The 19125-nt window shown below is 38.6% G+C and overlaps 3 protein-coding genes and 1 pseudogene across 4 annotated transcripts; all 4 read left to right on the forward strand.

The window, feature by feature from the left end:
- Positions 1 to 3213: 3213 nt before the first annotated feature.
- Positions 3214 to 4155, forward strand: LOC113246438 (olfactory receptor 5D18). Its single transcript, XM_026487046.3, has one exon. The coding sequence runs from the start codon at positions 3214 to 3216 to the stop codon at positions 4153 to 4155; it is 942 nt and encodes a 313-aa protein (XP_026342831.3).
- A 3161-nt stretch (positions 4156 to 7316) lies between these two features.
- Positions 7317 to 9344, forward strand: LOC125282475 (olfactory receptor 5L1-like). 2 transcript variants are annotated; one of them, XM_057317452.1, is made up of 2 exons: positions 7317 to 7334; positions 8421 to 9344. In XM_057317452.1, exons 1-2 carry the CDS (start codon positions 7317 to 7319, stop codon positions 9342 to 9344), a joined length of 942 nt encoding a protein of 313 aa, XP_057173435.1. The 2 variants fall into 2 exon arrangements, with proteins under 2 accessions (XP_057173435.1, XP_048073295.2); XM_048217338.2 differs by lacking the exon at positions 7317 to 7334 and having other exon boundaries at positions 8409 to 9344.
- Positions 9345 to 10682: 1338 nt separating this feature from the next.
- LOC125282582 (olfactory receptor 5D16-like) lies at positions 10683 to 13083 on the forward strand (annotated as a pseudogene).
- A 5035-nt stretch (positions 13084 to 18118) lies between these two features.
- On the forward strand, positions 18119 to 19065 carry LOC113249631 (olfactory receptor 5L1-like). The gene has a single exon (XM_026491091.4). It carries the CDS (start codon positions 18121 to 18123, stop codon positions 19063 to 19065), a length of 945 nt encoding a protein of 314 aa, XP_026346876.4. The 5' UTR covers positions 18119 to 18120.
- Positions 19066 to 19125: the final 60 nt, after the last annotated feature.

Raw genomic sequence — 19125 nt, forward strand, 5'->3', positions numbered from 1 at the left:
GGAGAATCGAAAAGGTCTGAAAACTTTGGGGATGTGCACTGTCTTGTTTCTACAAATTATTGAATAAATAGCCAAAGTAGAATAGAGAGGATTTAAATAAAATAAAACTAGCAGAGTTGTAACAGACACTCTTGTGAAAAAAATTGAAAGGGACCAGCTTTAATCGAGATTATAAAACAGGAAACACATGTGTCTAAGCAAAAATTACAACAAAATGGGGAAAACATAAGTAAGATGACAGCTATCATATTTTTTGGATTCAATGATATAGAAAATTTTTACCAACAATTTAATAATAGCATTTGAGATGCAAGGACCATCACATTAAATGTAACATTAGTTTAAAATAAATTCTTAAATGCTTTAGATAAGTTAAATATTGTATTAAGCAAAAAATGTGATAATTGGAATGTCTGGCTTAATGATGAATTGTCTTTTGAGATTGTCTTTAATACTCAGAGGTATGAGTATAGGGACAAAGAGGGTCGTTGAGAGCCCAGTCTCGAATATGATCTGACATCTTTATTGAGGGACCATCTAAAACTATTTCTTGGGTTGTGGGACCAGAGATAACCTTACCAGAGAGAAAATTAAGTTTCCTGGTATGGGGTGCATAAGTGGCTCAGTCAGTTAAGCTTCTGACTCTTGATTTCAGTTCAGGTCATGGTCTCAGGGTCCTGGGATGGAGCCCTGTGTCACACCCTGGACTCAGCAAGGAGTCTGCTGCTCCCTCTCCCTCTGCTCCCCCCTCCCCGCCCCGCCTCTCAAATAAATAAATAAATAAATAAATAAATAAATAAAATCTTATAAAAAGAAAGAGTTTCCTGGTATGGTAGGATTTCAGAGGTGTTGGGCACCAACTGGAGAAATATAATGATTCTTTCGTATTACTATTTTCTCCTAAAATGTCTTCATAGTGCATTACTACCTCAAGTTTTTAATCTTTCTCCTTACAGATAATATTGGAACACAATGAATATCCTCCATGTCTTGGAGAGAGAGGAGAGGTGAGGAGAGAGAGAGACTGAGAGAGAGTCAGTCCTAGGCAAGGAAAGTTTCTAAGTCTGTCTTTAGTACACTTAGTTATTTCTGGGAGAGAACATTTCCCTGAATGCCGTTCTCATTTCATCTTGATGCTGCTTTCTAGTGTAGCTCTGTGGTCTGGGCACTGTCCGCAGACTTTTTCCCATAGGTCCAGAGACTCTCGTTCATCATAAATTACAGGTATGATTATTAATAAAGGAAATACTTTAGTATCTAGGCCAAGAACATGGGTCAGAGTCTGATGTGAAGGAATGGACACATGGCTATGATTCCAATCAGGGCTCTCATGGATGTGTAGATTGGTCCTCATTTGCATGTCATTGGGAAAGTCAAGTTTTCTCCAGCTTCTGTTTTGTCACCTCTAGAATAAGGAAGTAGACAAGATTATCATTATCATCTGCCCTGATTTTATTATTCATCAAGCAATGTGGAAGAACTGACAGGAGCCCACTAGTTGAAAGGCTTACTCTGAAAAAACTAAGATTTATTTTTATATAAGCTTTACTGAGTCAGAAAAAAAAGATTAAAGTGTTATATGAAATTAATGATAAAGGCACAAATATAAAGTGTTAGGGGTGTTTATTCTTATTTTTTCAAATTTAAGTTCAATTATTCAACATATAGTATGTCATTAGTTTTTGGTGTAATGTTCAATGTTTCATTAGTTGTTTAACACCCAGTGCTCATCAGTTCACCTGCCCTCCTTGGGGTGTCTGCGTGGCTCAGTCTTTAAGTGTCTGCCTTTGGCCCAGGGCGTGATCCCAGGTTCCTGGGATTGAGCCCCTCATTGGGCTCCCTGCTCTACTATGAGCCTGCTTCTTCCTCTCCCACTCCGCCTGCTTGTGTTCTTTCCCTCTCTGGCTGCCTCTCTCTGTCAAATAAATAAATAAAAATCTTAAAAAAAAAATCATCTGCCCTCTTTAATGCCCATCACCCAGTTACCCCATCTTCCCACCTCCCCCCCTCCCCGTGCAACCCTCAGTTTATTTCCCTGAGTACAGAGTCTCTCATGGTTTGTCTCCCTCTCTGATTTCTTCTCATTCAGTTTTCCCTCCCTTCCCCTATGGTTCTCTGCACTATTCCTTATATTCCACGTATGAATGAAACCATAGGGTAGCTCTATTTTTAATGTCTGGAGGAACCTCCATATTGTTTTCCAGAGTGGCTGTACCAGCTAGCATTGCACCAAACGTGTAAGAGTGTCCCCTTTCTCCACATCCTTGCCAACATTCGTTGCTTCCTGTCTTGTTAATTTTAGCCATTCTAACTGGTGTAAGGTGGTATCTCATTGTGTTTTTGATTTGTATTTCCCTGATGCCAAGTGATGTGGAGCATTTTTTCATGTGTCTGCTAACCATTTGTATTTCTTCTTTGGAGAAGTGTCTGTTCATATATTCTGCCCATTTCTTGACTGGATTATTTGTTTTTTGGGTGTTGAGTTTGAGAAGTTCTTTATAGATCTTGGATATCAGCCCTATGCCTGTTATGTCATTTGCAAATATCTTCTCCCATAGCATAGGTTGCCTTTTAGTTTTGTTCATTGTTTCCTTTGCTATGTCGAAGCTTTTTATCTTGATAAAGTCCCAATAGTTCATTTTTGTTGTTGTCGTTTCCCTTGCCTTTAGGGATATGCCTTGCAAAAAGTTGCTGTGGCCGAGGTCAAAGAGGATGTTTATTCTTAATGTCACAGTATGAACCTATGATGTAAAAATTAATTTGTTTGAAAATTTCTCATTTTTGTACTGATTATAGGGATAACATGATCAGTCATTATATTATGCTAGCCATATCTTTTATGAACTTATAATGTTCAAGGGCAGCTGAAAGTGTTATAGGAAGATTTGATTTAAAGTAACCATGAATTCCATTATGTCATATTCTTATTTGTAAATATTAAACATTACAGTTGAGAACTTATGAATTTTTAAGTCAGCAATTGTATTGCTTTTTTACTTAAAGAAAAATTTTTAAATGATTTTCATGTTTTAAAATCTTAGACATTTAATATATCTTGTATAATAAGCACATAGCATAGAAAAATTACGAAAAGATCTTTTGCTTCCTCTTCCACTCTTGCTAAGTGGTAGGTAAGCAATCTTCTCATATCCTCACTTTCCTTAATATTTTTGTTTTCAGGACTGATTCAGATTCCGACAATCAGAAACCATCATGTTACTGTCAGAGAGAAACAAAAGTGGGGCTACATTCACTCTCTTGGGCTTCTCAGATTATTCAGAACTACAAGTCCCTCTCTTCTTAATTTTTCTAACCATTTATAGTGTCACTGTTGTAGGGAATATTGGGATGATAGTTATAATCAAGATTAACCCCAAACTGCACACCCCCATGTACTTCTTCCTCAGCCACCTCTCATTTGTGGATTTCTGCTACTCTTCCATCATTGCTCCCAAGGCCCTGGAAAACCTGGTTGTAGAAGACAAAACCATTTCATTTCCAGGATGTGTAGTACAATTCTTTTTCTTTTGTACCTTTGTGGTAACTGAATCCTTTTTATTAGCTGTGATGGCCTATGACCGCTTTGTGGCCATTTGCAACCCTCTGCTCTACACGGTCGCCATATCCCAGAAGCTCTGTGCCATGCTGGTGGTCGGATCATATACGTGGGGAGTAACATGTTCCTTGATACTCACATGCTCTGCTATCAAATTATCTTTTCAGGGTTTCAATACAATCAATCACTTCTTCTGTGAGTTCTCTGCATTGCTCTCCCTGTCTTGCTCTGATACGTACATCAGTCAGTTGTTGCTTTTCATTTTTGCGACCTTTAATGAGGTCAGCACACTGCTCATCATTCTCTTGTCTTATGTATTCATCATTGTCACCATCCTCAAGATGCATTCATCCAGTGGGCGCCGCAAAGCCTTCTCCACCTGTGCCTCCCATCTGACCGCCATCACCATCTTCCATGGGACCATCCTCTTCCTCTACTGTGTGCCTAACTCCAAAAACTCCAGGCACACTGTCAAAGTGGCATCTGTGTTTTACACGGTGGTGATCCCCATGCTGAATCCCCTGATCTATAGTCTGAGAAATAAGGATGTCAAGGGTACAGTCAGCAAGTTAATGGACACCAAAGTTTTCTCTTTTTGAGCATAATATTTTAGTAGCATTTATCCCTGAAATGTAAATAAAGTGTGCCCATAAAGGTTGATTGTAAAGATATCTTTAAAATTAATGAAGAGTTAATGTACAATGGGGAGGATGTGGGTTTTGATTCAAAGAGACTACACTTGTCTCTTGCTTACTGGAAAAAAAAATCAGCAATATCTCCCATCTTTGGATTTTAATCTACAAAATTGTGGTAACATAAACTAGCTCCTAATCCAATTGTGAAGACTAAAAGATAATATAGATATCATATGGAATACCTTGTATAATCTCAATAAACATTAATTTCATTCTCCTTTCTTATAACACACCTGGAGTAGACTGGGCTCTCAATAAACACATGAATCTATCTCATAAAAGTACAAATAGCAGTTAAATTGAAACACAGTCTTCATCTTGAAGAAATGCAAAATCCAGTGTTGACAGTAGGGCAGGGAAGAAAGAGGCCATTGTGTTTGAAAGAAAGAAAAGCTCAAGTCCATTTGGGGGTTTTAGAGTAATGCCTTCAAAAAATAGGTATTGTTTGAACTTGGCTTTGGATAACAGGATGGGCAGAGTTTTAGGAGACAACAAGGTACAAGTGGTAGGTAGAAATAAGACACCCAGACACGTGCCTCAAACTCAGGGAATTATCAGATGACTCAATCTTAGGAAAATGCATGAAGGTTATTGAAAATTTGGAAACTGATTACCTGTAACTAATTACAGCCATGGAGCTGTTGAAATGTGTGATTTTATGCAAGGACACATACCACAGACAGTGGTTTGCAACCTTATTGGTTTAGGAGGCATTCTACAGCCAGTAAAGGAGCCGACCCGGGAGAAATCCTGGAGCCAATCCTGTTTAATGGCCTCCGGTGTCCAGCAGGGAGATGCCGTCCCGGCACCATTAGAAGCTCTGCTCTTTCTCACATGGTCTTATGGGTGACAGATCAAAATGCAGCAGATGGCCTCATGTTATCGGTGATTTGGGGTGTGATTTTGGGCAAGTTACAACGTCCTGTGCCTCAGTCACCTTATCATAAAGGTACATAACGGCACTGATCTCACTTTTTTTTTTATAAAGGTAAAATGTGTTAGAAGTTGTGTTCAGAACAGTACCTAGCACGTAGCAAGTGGTCGGTATATGTGAACATTTATTACTCTTCTCCGTAAAGGAGGTTGGTTATTCCCACCCATTTCCGGCATTTGGCAGAAGTCTGGTTTGACTTCAGACCTTAGGCTTTCCAGGAAGGAGCTTTTGACTACAACACAGGCAAAGTTTACAAGGCCTCTTCATATATTCCATGGCTACAGTATGATCCCCAGGTCCCAGGGCAATGCTTGGATGCAGCATACATTGCTCTGCAATTCATCATGAACTCTGGAAGGAACCTCATTGGACTGTAATATGTACCAAGCTGGGATAGTTTCCACCTTGTTTATACGTCATAGAGGTCATTAGTTGTTTGAGTCTCAGGACAGTATGGTTTTCTTGATATCTCATTTATATCCCACAGAGATCAGTAATTATTTGGGGAAACTTAAGGAACATGAGTCCCAGAAATACATACACACGAAAACATAAAGCCTTTCCATGATAGCCTCTTCAGACGCAGAAGAAGCAATATTGACCCACAGGTTAGTTGCACTCCACTCTCTTTTCTTGGAAATGGACCTAAATGGTATTTTCTGGGAGCTGGAAGCTTTTTCTCCTTTTTTCTCATAAGGTATTATAGCCATGCATACAAGAAGGAGGAACGGAGAGCAGGGCGGTAGTATTAAACATATTTTTAAAAATCTGTGCTTTGCTCTTTCTTAATTAGAGAGTATTTTAAGAAATGCCATCTTTGGATCCCTCCTTTATGAAAACATTTATTCTTTGTGTATTGAGAAACAATCTCAGTGGGGAATGGAAGCAGTCTAATCTGCAAGACCAAATACCTTGTAACAGGTGCTGGAGTAAGAGGGAAAAGGCTGTAAACAAGTTGGTAAGAATGCTTGCCCCCCCCCCCCCCCCATCCTATTCCCCCTCTCTCACACTGACTCCATCCGTGAAACCTGGAAAAGACCCCAGGGAGATTCCCCTCACAGTCACTCTGATGCTCAGAGCTGCAGGAAGGGGCCCTCAGGACTGTTCCTGGAGGGACACAGACATAGGGACCTCCTCTGAAGCAGAAAGGAGAGGAATTATTTTGTTCTCGGGCACCACACTTAGCTGTCTTTCCGTAGCAGCAGGTGTCTCAGCCTTGGTCCTATTGACCTTTTGGGCCACATACTATTGTGTTTGTGTGCGCCATACTATTTTTGGTATGTGTGTGGCGGACATGGGGGTGGGGCTGCCTCCTGCATTTTAGCTGTTCAGCAGCATCTCCGGTCTTGGCCACTAGATGTCACTAGCACTCCTTTCTATTGTCACAACGAAAAATGTCTTCAGACAGAGCCAAGTGTCCAGGAGGGATCAACATCTCTCCTCCTTAAGAACCACTACTCTGTAAATAACCCAGCCTGATTTTTCATCTTCAGACTTGAAAACAGGCAAGGTTTTCAAATTATGTGCTACATTGAGCTCAGAAAGAGAGAATGACTTTTATTGGCTACTGAAGAGAGAAAACCATATTATCAGAATAATTATTTGTTTTCAAACTGGGATTTTTTTAAGGCACATGTGGTTTACCTCTTTGAAATCATTTGAAAAAAAGCGAGAAATACCTGACTGCATTGAATTTTAGTGTAGACTCTCTTTCCTCCAGGAATAATCAACGTGGCTCCACGTCATGAATTAAGGCAAGTTTCTATATTTTTATTCCAAATGATTAGAATAAAATATTTATGTTTCATGGATTTCGTGAGCGTTAAATGTGCAAAGCAACTTATGTATACATATATAATATTCTATCTGTGCAGTCAGGCTTACTATTTTTTAACTTATCATTTTATCATTGTTATTTTTCAGGTCATTAAACGTTCTTCAAAAATATCCTCTGAATATCTTCATAGTTTTCCATAGTATATATGTACCATAGCTTTGACCATTTCTCTCTTGTTTGACACTTTATTTCTGAGTTTTACTATCATAAATAATGCTACATTGCGGCAGCAAACATTTAATACTTTCATATGTGCATCTCTGATTAGTTTTTCAAATAGATTTAAAGCAGTAAATGTATTTGTCAGATAGGGCATTATAAGGCTTCAGAGTCATAGTTATAGGGAGTTTGTTTCCAAGTGCCAATTCCCTGACAATGGCTGGCATTGAATAGCATAATTAACAAAATCACTATGTTAATTTTATAGAAAAAAATGCTAGTATGAAGCATAAAAGCTACTTCTCCATCTAAAATACATTGATAAAGAATGAACACTTGTGGAATAACAATCTTCGATACATAGACTTTTCACCATTTCAGTGGAAAACAGAGAAGAATGTTGTGTGTTTTAAAAAAATTATTTCCTCCTCCAGTGCCGTCCATGTTGTAGCAAATGTTGATAATGCTAAGTGAAATAAGTCAAGCAGAGAAAGACAACTATCATATGATTTCTCTCATCTATGGAACATAAGAACTAGAATGATCAGTAGGGGAAGAAAGGGATAAAGAAAGGGGGGTAATCAAAAGGGGGAATGAAACATGAGAGACTATGGACTATGAGAAACAAACTGAGGGCTACAGAGGGGAGGGAGGTGGGGGAATGGGATAGGCCGGTGATGGGTAGTAAGGAGGGCACGTATTGCATGGTGCACTGGGTGTTATACACAACTAATGAATCATCGAGCCTTACATCGAAAACCGGGGATGTACTGTATGGTGACTAACATAATATAATAAAAAATCATTATAAAAAAAAATATTTCCTGAAATTTCAGTATTTCCGGTACTCCTTAAATATTCTGCCAGGAAAGAGGGATTTAAGTTTCACAAAACAATATGGCTAATTAAATAAGGTGTGCTGTCTTTCCAATGATTCGATTTCCAGCTCTGAATTGTGTAGGACTCCTTTAAGGAAACATACAAGCTATTATGGATGTGCAAGTTTTTGTGTGATCTGTGAATTAAACTGGTATCTTACGCATCTTTGTCACAATGCCTGCAAATTTCCTAAACTTCAGGAAAGCAATGCCTTATTTCTTCACTGAAAACATTAGTTATCTTACTTGTTATCATGTCTTTTTTTAGGAAACAGTCAAAACATGAATTTGGGATCATATAATAGAGAGTAACTTTAATATTTTTCTCCAACTTCAATAAAGTGGGAACATGGGGGAGGAGAACTGCACCTCTGTGACAGAGTTCATTCTTCTCGGATTAGCAGATGCCCCTGAGCTCAGAGTCTTCCTCTTCCTGGTGTTCCTTCTCATCTATGGAGTCACCGTTGCAGGAAATCTGGGCGTGATTGCAGTGATTCAAGTCAGCTCTCCACTTCACACTCCCATGTACTTTTTCCTCAGCCACTTGTCCTTTGTGGATTTTTGCTACTCCACCATCATCGTGCCAAAGATGCTGTCCAATATCTTAAGCAGGGACAAAGCCATCTCCTTCCTGGGATGCATGACGCAATTCTATTTATTTTGCATATGTGTGGTGACTGAGGTCTTTCTGCTGGCTGTGATGGCCTATGACCGCTTCGTGGCCATCTGCAACCCACTGTTGTACATGGTCACCATGTCCTGGAATGTCTGTATGGAGCTGGTGTCTTGCTGCTATCTCTGTGGGGTGGTGTGTTCTCTGATCCACTTGTGTTTAGCTCTGGAGATCTCATCCTATAGATCCAATGTGATTAACCACTTTTTTTGTGACCTACCCCCTCTGTTATCGCTTGCTTGCTCTGATGTCTCTATTAACGAACTCACGGTGTTCATTGTGGCCACTGTCAATGAGATCATCACCATCATGATCATTTTCACCTCCTACTTGCTGATTCTCATCACCATCCTGAGGATACGCTCTGCAGAGGGAAGGCGCAAAGCCTTTTCCACCTGTGCCTCCCACCTCACAGCCATCCTTGTCTTCCATGGAACAATTCTTTTCATTTATTGCCGGCCCAGTTCTGGCAACAGTGTGGAGACTGACAAGGTGGCCACAGTATTCTACACCATAGTGATCCCCATGCTGAACCCCCTCATCTATAGTTTGAGGAACAAGGACGTGAAAGAAGCTCTCCGGAAAGTAGTGAGCTCCAAAATATTTTCCTAGAAAATATTTTCTTAGCAGGACTCAGGGTCCCAAAGTGGAGGCTGGTGGGGTGACGAATGTGTGGGCTGTAGTGTTCGAGTGGAGGGAAGAGCCAGGAGGTGGGTGTTTCTGAGTGATTCCTTTTGATTCCCTTGCTTTTGCGCTTTCAATTTGCCTCAAGGGTCGGATTGAGCACTTTTCAAACTTGAAGGCTATGTCTTTGTTTTCTTTCAATGTCTGATGTCTTAAATGGGTACAAGTAAGGGATTCTTCAGACACATATCATTTGCTGTATAACCTTCATGAGCTTAATGAAGAGCTCTTAGGATCACACTTTCGGTGTCCATTACGGAAACTTTGATCCTTTCCTAAGTTGAATTCCTCCTATTTTACAATGAAGAACACATCATTGTCCAACAGTTTATATACAGAATGAGAGTTCCACATGGCTATGTGTCTATTTTATGCTTATATCTATTTTTTAGATTTATTGCCTATATCTGGTTTTCTTTATTATATTTGTTATTGCTGTTGCAGGGTCCAGTGATCTTGTTACTTCAGATATGATCTCATCTGAAGATATGGAGATAGGACTAATTCCCATGAATGTTAGGAAAAGTAAATTACATAGCACGTGCAAGGAGCATAATCTTTGGCATACAATTAGCTCTCCCTTTCCCTCTTTCTTTCTCTCTTTCTCCTCCTCCCTCTCTTACACTGTACTTATATTTCATATCTGCAGCCTGTCTCATATATACACACTCAAATGCACACATCTGTATGAGTGTGGATGTATATAAAATCTCCACACACACATAAACTTGCCATCATCGAATAACCACTACTACCAGTACCTGTATTTATGACTTAGGTCAGTCATCACAATTTTTTTTTAAAGATTTTATTTATTTATTTGACAGAGAGAGACAGCCAGCGAGAGATGGAACACAAGCAGGGGGAGTGGGAGAGGAAGAAGCAGGCTCCCAGCAGAGCAGGGAGCCCGAAGCAGGGCTTGATCCCAGAACCCTGGGATCAGGCCCTGAGCCGAAGGCAGATGCTTAAAGACTGAGACACCCAGGTGCCCCACTCATCACAATTTTTGTTTGCTTGTTTTACTTTGTGTCTCCATTCTAACTCTCCCTTGTGGATAAAATGCTGTCACATATAAGTGGAATTCCAACCTGCTTGTAGAAAACATAAATATTTCGTTTTCAAGGTAAATTATGGAAGGATCCCAACTGTCCAACAACTGATGAATGGATAAAGAAGATATGATACGCACACGCGTGCACGCACGCACACACACACACACAGGAATATTACTCAGCCATTAAAAAGAATGAAATCTTGTCATTTGCAATGGTGTGGATGGAGACAGAGTGTACCATGGTAAGCAGAATAAGTCAGTCAGGGAAAGACAGATATCATATGATTTCACATACACGTGCAATTTTAAAAACAAAACAAATGATCATAGTGGGGGAAGAAAGGAGGCAACCAGAAAACAGACTCTTACCTATAGAGAAGAAACTGAGGGTTGCTGGAGGGGAGATGAGTGGGGGATGAGTTAAATGGGCGAAGGGTATTAAGGAGGGCACTTGCGATGAGCACTGGGTATTGTATGTAAGTGAATTTTCACTAAATTGTACACCTGAAATACTACATTGTATATTAACTAACTGGAATTTAAGTAAAAACTTGAAGAAGAAAAAAGAGGTAAAAAATTCATTTTCAGGGTACACAATGCACTTCTTTTCTAGTCATCTTTGTGCTTATTGCATTAATACTATCTGCCATGATGGTGTTTGACAGCTTCTTGGCCATTCCCAACCCTTTCCACTACACAGTTGCCGTGTCCCAGAAACCCTGTGCCATACTAGTGGTTGTATCTTATGCATGGGGAGTAGCATGTTTCTTGATCCTCACATGTTCTGCTTTCAGAAGATCTCCTTGTGGTTCAACACAATCAATCACTTCTGTTAGGTCTCACTAAGGTCTTTTTGTTGCTCTGAGTCTTATCGCAACTAGTAACTTTTCACTGCCACGACTATTAATGAGGTGAACACACTGCTCGTCATTCTCCTGTCTTAAGTGCTTTTCATTGCCACCAGCCTGCAGATGCTCTCAGCAGGCGGGCACCACAAAATCTTCTCGAACCTGTCAGCTTCACATGGGACCGTCATCAGCATTTTCTGCAGCACCACTCTCTTCTCCTACCATGTGCCGTAACTCCCAAAACTCCAAGCACACAAAGTGGTATCTGTGTTTACACAGTGGTGATCCCCATGTTGAATCCCCTCATCTCAGCCTGAGGAGTAAGGACATCAAAGACAAAGTCAGAAAGTAATGAACACATTTTCCATACTGAATGAATGCACTGGTAAAAGCTTACTTCTGCTATTATTGAACATCTTTCTGTGGCTGTTGAATGACCTGAGTATCAAGCTCATTTTTTTATAATATTTTTTATTATATTATGTTAGTCACCATACAGTACATCCCTGGTTTTTGATGTAAAGTTCCATGATTCATTACTTGCGTATAACACCCAGTGCACCATGCAATACGTGCCCTCCTTACTACCCATCACCAGCCTATCCCATTCCCCCACCCCCCTCCCCTCTGAAGCCCTCAGTTTGAAACAGAAGGGGGAATGAACCATGAGAGACTATGGACTCTGGAAAACAAGCTCATTTTTTAAAAAGATTTTATTCATTTGAGAGAGAGAGAGAGAGAACATGCATGAGCAGGGGGACTGGCAGACGGACAAGAAAACTCCCCACTGAGCTGGGAGCAGGTGCTCAATCCTATGACCCTTGAAACCATGACCTGAGCTGAATTCAGACGCTCAACTGACTGAGCCACCCAGGAGCCCCAAACTCACTTTTTTTTTTTTAAATCAGTTCAGATTTTCAAAAAAGTAAGGCATTTACAATAAAAAGACATGAATTTTAGGTCAGAGAAACTATACCTGGCTCTGATAATATAAGCCAGACCGGCTGATTTATCCGAGCCAGTTTTTATCGACAAAAGTGATATAATCTGATGCAGTTCGTAAAGTGGTATGTGGGACAACATGAAATGTAGACATCTTGTCTGGCATACTGTATGTGTGCAAAAAATGCTAGTTCTATTCTCTTTTCTTCCCTGATAACTGAGACGATGTAGGTGTTAAACAACGAATTTTGTATTTTAAACTTAGTGAACTAGATGACAAGGAAAGATATACATGGTCTCACGTTCAAGAACCTCACAAGCCAGTGTTATTAGTAAATATCATAATAGGGTTGGTGGGGAGACACAGTTCAAAATCATTTGTGGATAGCAGAGATTGTTTCATAACTGCATGCGTCTTTTGCTTGACCTTGAAGGGTGGGCAAGTTTTTAGGAGAAACAAAAGAGAAAGACACAGGATTTATTCGGGAGTAAAGAACATGAATGATGTTGAAGAGGTGAACATATATAGTTAAGTCAATGATTCAGCAATATTTTCGAGCTACTATTTTATGCCATAAGCACACAAGGTATCATGTTAGGTGCTTGAAGGAATGAAATTTTGCATAAGATAAAATTACTATTCTTAATTCTTTCAGAAAGAGTTCCAGTGTGGAAGCTACAAATATTTACAAGAATTTTAGAAATATTGTTTCTCAGAATACTGGGAACAAAAACAAAATATATTCATGTCCTATGTTTTATGCTTCCTTTTTATCACCTATCAATCAGCATAAATATATTATTAATTTATATGGCCACTTGATCAAATTCGTATCTGAATTCTCTTCATCAGCACTCCTTAGGCAGTCTTCATAAAGTAAATGAATAGATTTCTTGTAAATATTGAGAGCCATTCAGGGGCTCCTGGGTGGCTCAGTCAGTTAAGTGTCTGCCTTTGGGTCAGGTCATGACCTCAGGGTCCTGGGACAGAACCCTGTATCAGGGTCCCTGCTCAGGTGAAAGTTCGCTTCTCCCTGTCTCCCTGCCCCTCCCTCAGCTGGTGCTCTCTCTTTCTCTCTCTCTCTGTCTCTCTATCTCTCAAATAAATAAATAAAAATATTTAAAAATATTGAAAGCCATTTGCTTTCCTTAAATGTCATTTTGGTTAACTTTCATTTTTAATTATAATCTATACGAGGATTACATTTCTCTAGTACTAGTAATAATTATTATAAGATGGCTTCATAGATACAGGTCCCTACTTTTCAAAAATACTATGACATCATATTTATCTTTCTTTTACCATTAATTTTGCTTGAAAATGTACATATCCTTTATTCTGTACTCGTTGTTTTTGGATAAATCCCAAATTAGTTCAGTAAATTACTGAGAGGAAAAAAATACTAGCTGTTTTTGTTGAGGGTAACATAAAAGCTGTACAATAATCTTATATTGGTTCATGAAACAATTCAATGGTGATATGATTTTAAACTTATAGCAATGAATTAAAATCAACTTGATTTCACAAATTTGGATACATAATTCTATTCCACACTATTTTATATATTTGAGTGTACTCACATTTATGAAACTGTTCTCCTTTACACATTGTCACTTAAGTGAATTTAACTTACATGGAACACTTGTAGAAAAGTAGCAGGAACACTATATCACTCTTGATTGTAGTCAATGACTACATGAAATTTTAATAGATGCTTCCTAGTGTTTACAAGGAAATTTAGGTATTCAAATAACTATATTAAAAAAGGGGAAAACTCTTAAAAACTAGAAACTGAACTTCCACATTAAGAAATTTAAAAATTTTTTTTTAAAAACAGACAAAGTTAATATGATAATAAAGACTACAGCACAAGCCAATAAGGTAAGAAGATGAAGGACAGAGAATATCCATGAGTTTGTACTGTGAAAAGTTTAATATAATTGACAAAATTTTAGCTAGAATTACTAAGAAAAAAGGAAACAAACAAAAAAAAAAACCAAAATTAATACAATCACTGAGGAGAGTAAACTTGAAATTAAAATGAGTATAATGAATAGTAGAAGCAATTTTATGCCAACAATTTAGTCAACTTAGATGATACAGACAAAATTGAAAAAGATCAATTTACCAAAACTGACAAAGAAATAGAAAATCTGAATAGATATGTAACAATAAATTCAATTTATAATGAAAATATTCCCTCCCTCCCCATACTAATATTGAGACACAGACAACTTCACCAGTTGAATTACGAAATTAAGTATATAGGCAATAGTACCAATTATCAATTACCTCATTTAGAAGATAGAGGACATGATGGTCTTTCCAGTTTATGTGATTATACTAGTATTCTCCCGATACCAAAGCCAAACAAAGACAAATGTAAAAAAGAAAACACAAACCAGTATCTTTTATGGTTATAAACACAAGAATTCTCAACAAAATATTATATCCAATAAGGAAATAAAATAAATGCAATAAAACATATAACAGGATTATGAACCATGATCAAGTGAGATTTATCTCAGACATGCAAGCTCAGTCTAACATATGAAAAACAATGCAATACATCACTTACATAGAATAAAAGGAACAAAAAATCACATGGCCACTTTATAGATACAGAAAAATTATTTGACACCAATCAGCAGCCATTCAAGATAAAATTTACTAATAAGGTAGAAATAGAGGAAATTACTTCAATCTATGCAGGGTGTCTACTCTCAGTACTCAAAAACAGATTGAAAGATCATAGATGAGGCAGAGCAAAGGCAATAGAGGCCTGGGTCTCCAGGGCCTTCATGGTAGCGGGCCAGCTCCTTGAGAACGAATAGGCGAAGGCTGCTCCACGAGCCCATCCACCATGGCGCCTGCCTCCAGGACTAACAAGAGCCTACGCCCACCAAGCCTCAGCATTCAGACCACAAATTGCTGCCCCACCTTCCATGGCCAAGATGGCGGCGACCACTATAGAGGTAAATTTCAATCTTCCCTCACAACATTCACAGACATTAACTCAAACAGATCATAGACTCAAATTTGAGAGGAAAAGTGCAGGTACTATAGCCGATGGAGGACTTGTGCTCAAAATATATAAAGAACACTTAGTAACAGAACATAGAAAACCAAGTAAAATATTTTTTAAATAAGCCAAATATTTGACCAGACATTTATAGAAATTATAACCTGAAACAGAAATTGTGTAAGATGGAAAGAAGGAGTTGCATGCCGTGAGTTACCGGTGCCCTGAATGAAGAATTAAACATCAAAAATGGCCTTAAGAACACCAACAATCACAACTATCGCTTTCTTTTGACCCACAGATTTCTACTCATGGGGCAACTTAAAAAAGATAGTTGGTGAGAACATTTCTTCTCTTTTGTTAAATGTGAAAGGTGAATTGGGAATGGAGAACCAAACGGAATGTCTCCTCAGCCTTGGGTGCAGTCTTCCGCACAGCAATATTAGGAACATATGTATGGTACTTGAGAGTATACAAAATGTATTTACCTGAAATTACTTTCCGACCATATATATCTTTAAAATTTATGTGTACAGCCAGGGATGCACAGACACAAATAGAATACTGTGGTCTAGATTGATATTGTAAAGTCAGAAGAAGAACTCACCGAAAACAGATAATTGATGTCGTCCAATTCATTGGCTTCCAGCATTGGACATGCACTCAAAAAATGCCACCTCAGAAATCTCTCTGGGTTCATTCTTTTTTCCATACATTCATATGAGTGAAAAACCAGAAGGCCACCATTGCTTTTATTGGCAATTTATGTTGAGTTGATTCAAGTGGCAACTCTCTGTGTCTCCATCATCTCCTTTGTAAGAGAGGCATGAAACCCAGAACTGTTTCCTGGCTGGTTACTAGGAAGCGAAAAGGAATTAATACTTGCATAATATTTAGAATACTTTCCAACACCTAGCAAGAGCTCAATAAGTGTCATCTACTGTATAGTTTTCTGGCCAGCTGGATCATTACTTTTACGGTATTTAAAGGAATTCTGATATACATTAGCCACTGTGTCCTACAGGAATCTAGGGCATTCTATCACGTTATAAGAAAGGAAGAATTCCTAAGAAATATTCACATTATTTCATAATGGCCTTATGAGCTGTGCCCCACACATCTGACACTTAGATGTGATAACATGGCACCAAGAAACAGAGAAAAAGGCATGTTTGGTTTTATGCCATTGTTTCCCAAATAGGGATAATTTAAAGGATAAATTTCCTGATAATATGCCATAGAGATTAATTTTAGTTGTGTAGTCTAGGTTTAATTTTTATATATTTTGTTTTACCATAGAGATTAGTAATCGTTTGGGGGCCTAAGGAGCCCATTTCCCAAGAGCTTAAATTACAGTATAAGTCTCTGTCTGCTGTACATGTCTTAACATCTTCAGCACCAGGGAGAAAATGTCTATCACTCAGGTCTGCTAGTTAGAACTAGCCTCTGGTTACTTGAAAATAGAAATGAATCTATGTTCCCTGTCAACAATTATTTTAAAAATGTATTGAACTCATCTCTCTTCTGATTAGAGAATGTTTTAACAGGACTTCTGTTAGTGTGCAGCTGCTGTTTAAAATGCCTTTGTGTTTTAGTATTCAGAAACACTTAATGGTGAATTTAGAACAATTTTCTCTGTAATACCAAAGATGTGTGTGTATGAAAGAATATAGAATAAGCAAATGGTAGCCCTCTTGTCTCTCTCTCTCCCTCTCTCTCTCTTTCTGTTTCCTCTTTACACCTTCTTTCAGACCAGTTTCTGTAATGAAATCAAGAATTTATGATCATGGAGGGCCTCCTTAATTGTCCTACTAATGCTAAGGGTTGCATTCCTGTGCCTGCTGGATGGTCATGGACAGTCAGGACTTGTGAACTCTCTCTGCTCATAAAATGAGATGAATTCTTTTGGATTTGATTTCGGGTTTCCATGAAATAGCTTCTGGTTATCAACCTATAATAATTGCTTTATTTCTGACAGTTAACTTTTACGTTGTTAATAGTATAAACAGTACCACAATATAGTTTTGATCATAGTCTTTCACAATTTTATCAATGTAACCAAATATTTCTTACAACAGCTTATTAAGAATACAAGCTCTCATAAAATAAATACCATATAGCTTTTGTTGTTGTCAGGGTTAAGACTTTGGACATATGCTGCCAAAATACTTTCCAGAAATAATGTATTCAAGAGTTCTATCTTTCTGAGTCTTTTTCAGCATAGATCATTACTATTATAATAGACTAAAACACTTAGTTAATTTGATAGGTAAAATTCTCACTTTCAAAGTGTTTCTTAATCTCTTGTTTAATAATTCAAAATTATAAGGGTTTTTGTGAGCCACAAACCTTAAAAAAATTGTCACACTTCACCAAAATAGAATATTAGAAAACCTTGTTTCAAATTTATGTTCCTGATAGACTCAACTAAAGAAGAAAAGAATATTTTTTGAGAATCACAGTAGGTATCACTCTGCTGGACAGAGCTTATTAAGTTTCTGCAGAACAGAGATAATTCCTTTGTGGGTTTGAAATATATCATTAAATCTATCTTAAATTCTATCAAATAACTGAACTTAATTAATCATTTCAGTGCATTGTGATAGATAAAGTTTGGTTCATTTAAGGTTTCTCCTGGTGTCAAAAACAATTTTGATCACTGGGATCCACTGAGACATTTAACATTTCGAATTATTTGACAACTGTGTTTTTGTTATTTCTTATAAATACAATATTTTATATCAATGCTATATTACTCTGAAGGTATTATTTGTCTGTTTTTATTCCCATTTTAGAAGAAACACAAAATTTAACATTTGTTTTCCTAAGCCTGACATATGGCAGAAATGGGGGAGGAGAACTGCACCTCTGTGACAGAGTTCATTCTTCTCGGATTAGCAGGTGCCCCTGAGCTCAGAGTCTTCCTCTTCCTGGTGTTCCTTCTCATCTATGGAGTCACTGTTGCAGGAAATCTGGGCATGATTGCAGTGATTCAGGTCAGCTCTCCACTTCACACTCCCATGTACTTTTTCCTCAGCCACTTGTCCTTTGTGGATTTTTGCTACTCCACCATCATCGTGCCAAAGATGCTGTCCAATATCTTAAAGGGGGACAAAGCCATCTCCTTCCTGGGATGCATGGCGCAATTCTACTTGTTTTGTACCTCTGCAATCACTGAGATCTTCCTGCTGGCTGTGATGGCCTATGATCGCTTTGTGGCCATCTGCAACCCACTGTTGTACATGGTCACCATGTCCCAGAATGTCTGTATGGAGCTGGTGTCTTGCTGCTATCTCTGTGGGGTGGTGTGTTCTCTGATCCACTTGTGTTTAGCCCTGGAGGTCCCATCCTATAGATCCAATGTGATTAACCACTTCTTTTGTGATCTACCCCCTCTGTTATCGCTTGCTTGCTCTGATGTCTCTATTCATGAATTGCTGCTATACATCCTGGCCACCTTCAATGAGATCACCACCATCATGGTCATCCTCACCTCCTACTTGCTGATTCTCTTCACCATCCTGAGGATGCGCTCTGCAGAGGGAAGGCACAAAGCCTTTTCCACCTGTGCCTCCCACCTCACAGCCATCCTTGTCTTCCATGGAACAATTCTTTTCATTTATTGTCGGCCCAGTTCTGGCAACAGTGTGGAGACTGACAAGGTGGCCACGGTATTCTACACCATAGTGATCCCCATGCTGAACCCCCTCATCTATAGTTTGAGGAACAAGGACGTGAAAGAAGCTCTCCGGAAAGTAGTGAGCTCCAAAATATTTTCCTAGAAAATATTTTCTTAGCAGGACTCAGGGTCCCAAAGTGGAGGCTGGTGGGGTGATGAATGT

The sequence above is a fragment of the Ursus arctos genome, unplaced genomic scaffold (assembly GCF_023065955.2).
Source record: "Ursus arctos isolate Adak ecotype North America unplaced genomic scaffold, UrsArc2.0 scaffold_23, whole genome shotgun sequence".
Lineage (NCBI taxonomy): Eukaryota > Metazoa > Chordata > Mammalia > Carnivora > Ursidae > Ursus > Ursus arctos.

What these genes read in the sequence shown, in the direction of transcription:
- LOC113246438 (XM_026487046.3), top strand. Translation starts at nt 3,214, where the DNA reads ATGTTACTGTCAGAGAGAAACAAAAGTGGGGCTACATTCACTCTCTTG.
- LOC113249631 (XM_026491091.4), top strand. Translation starts at nt 18,121, where the DNA reads ATGGCAGAAATGGGGGAGGAGAACTGCACCTCTGTGACAGAGTTCATT.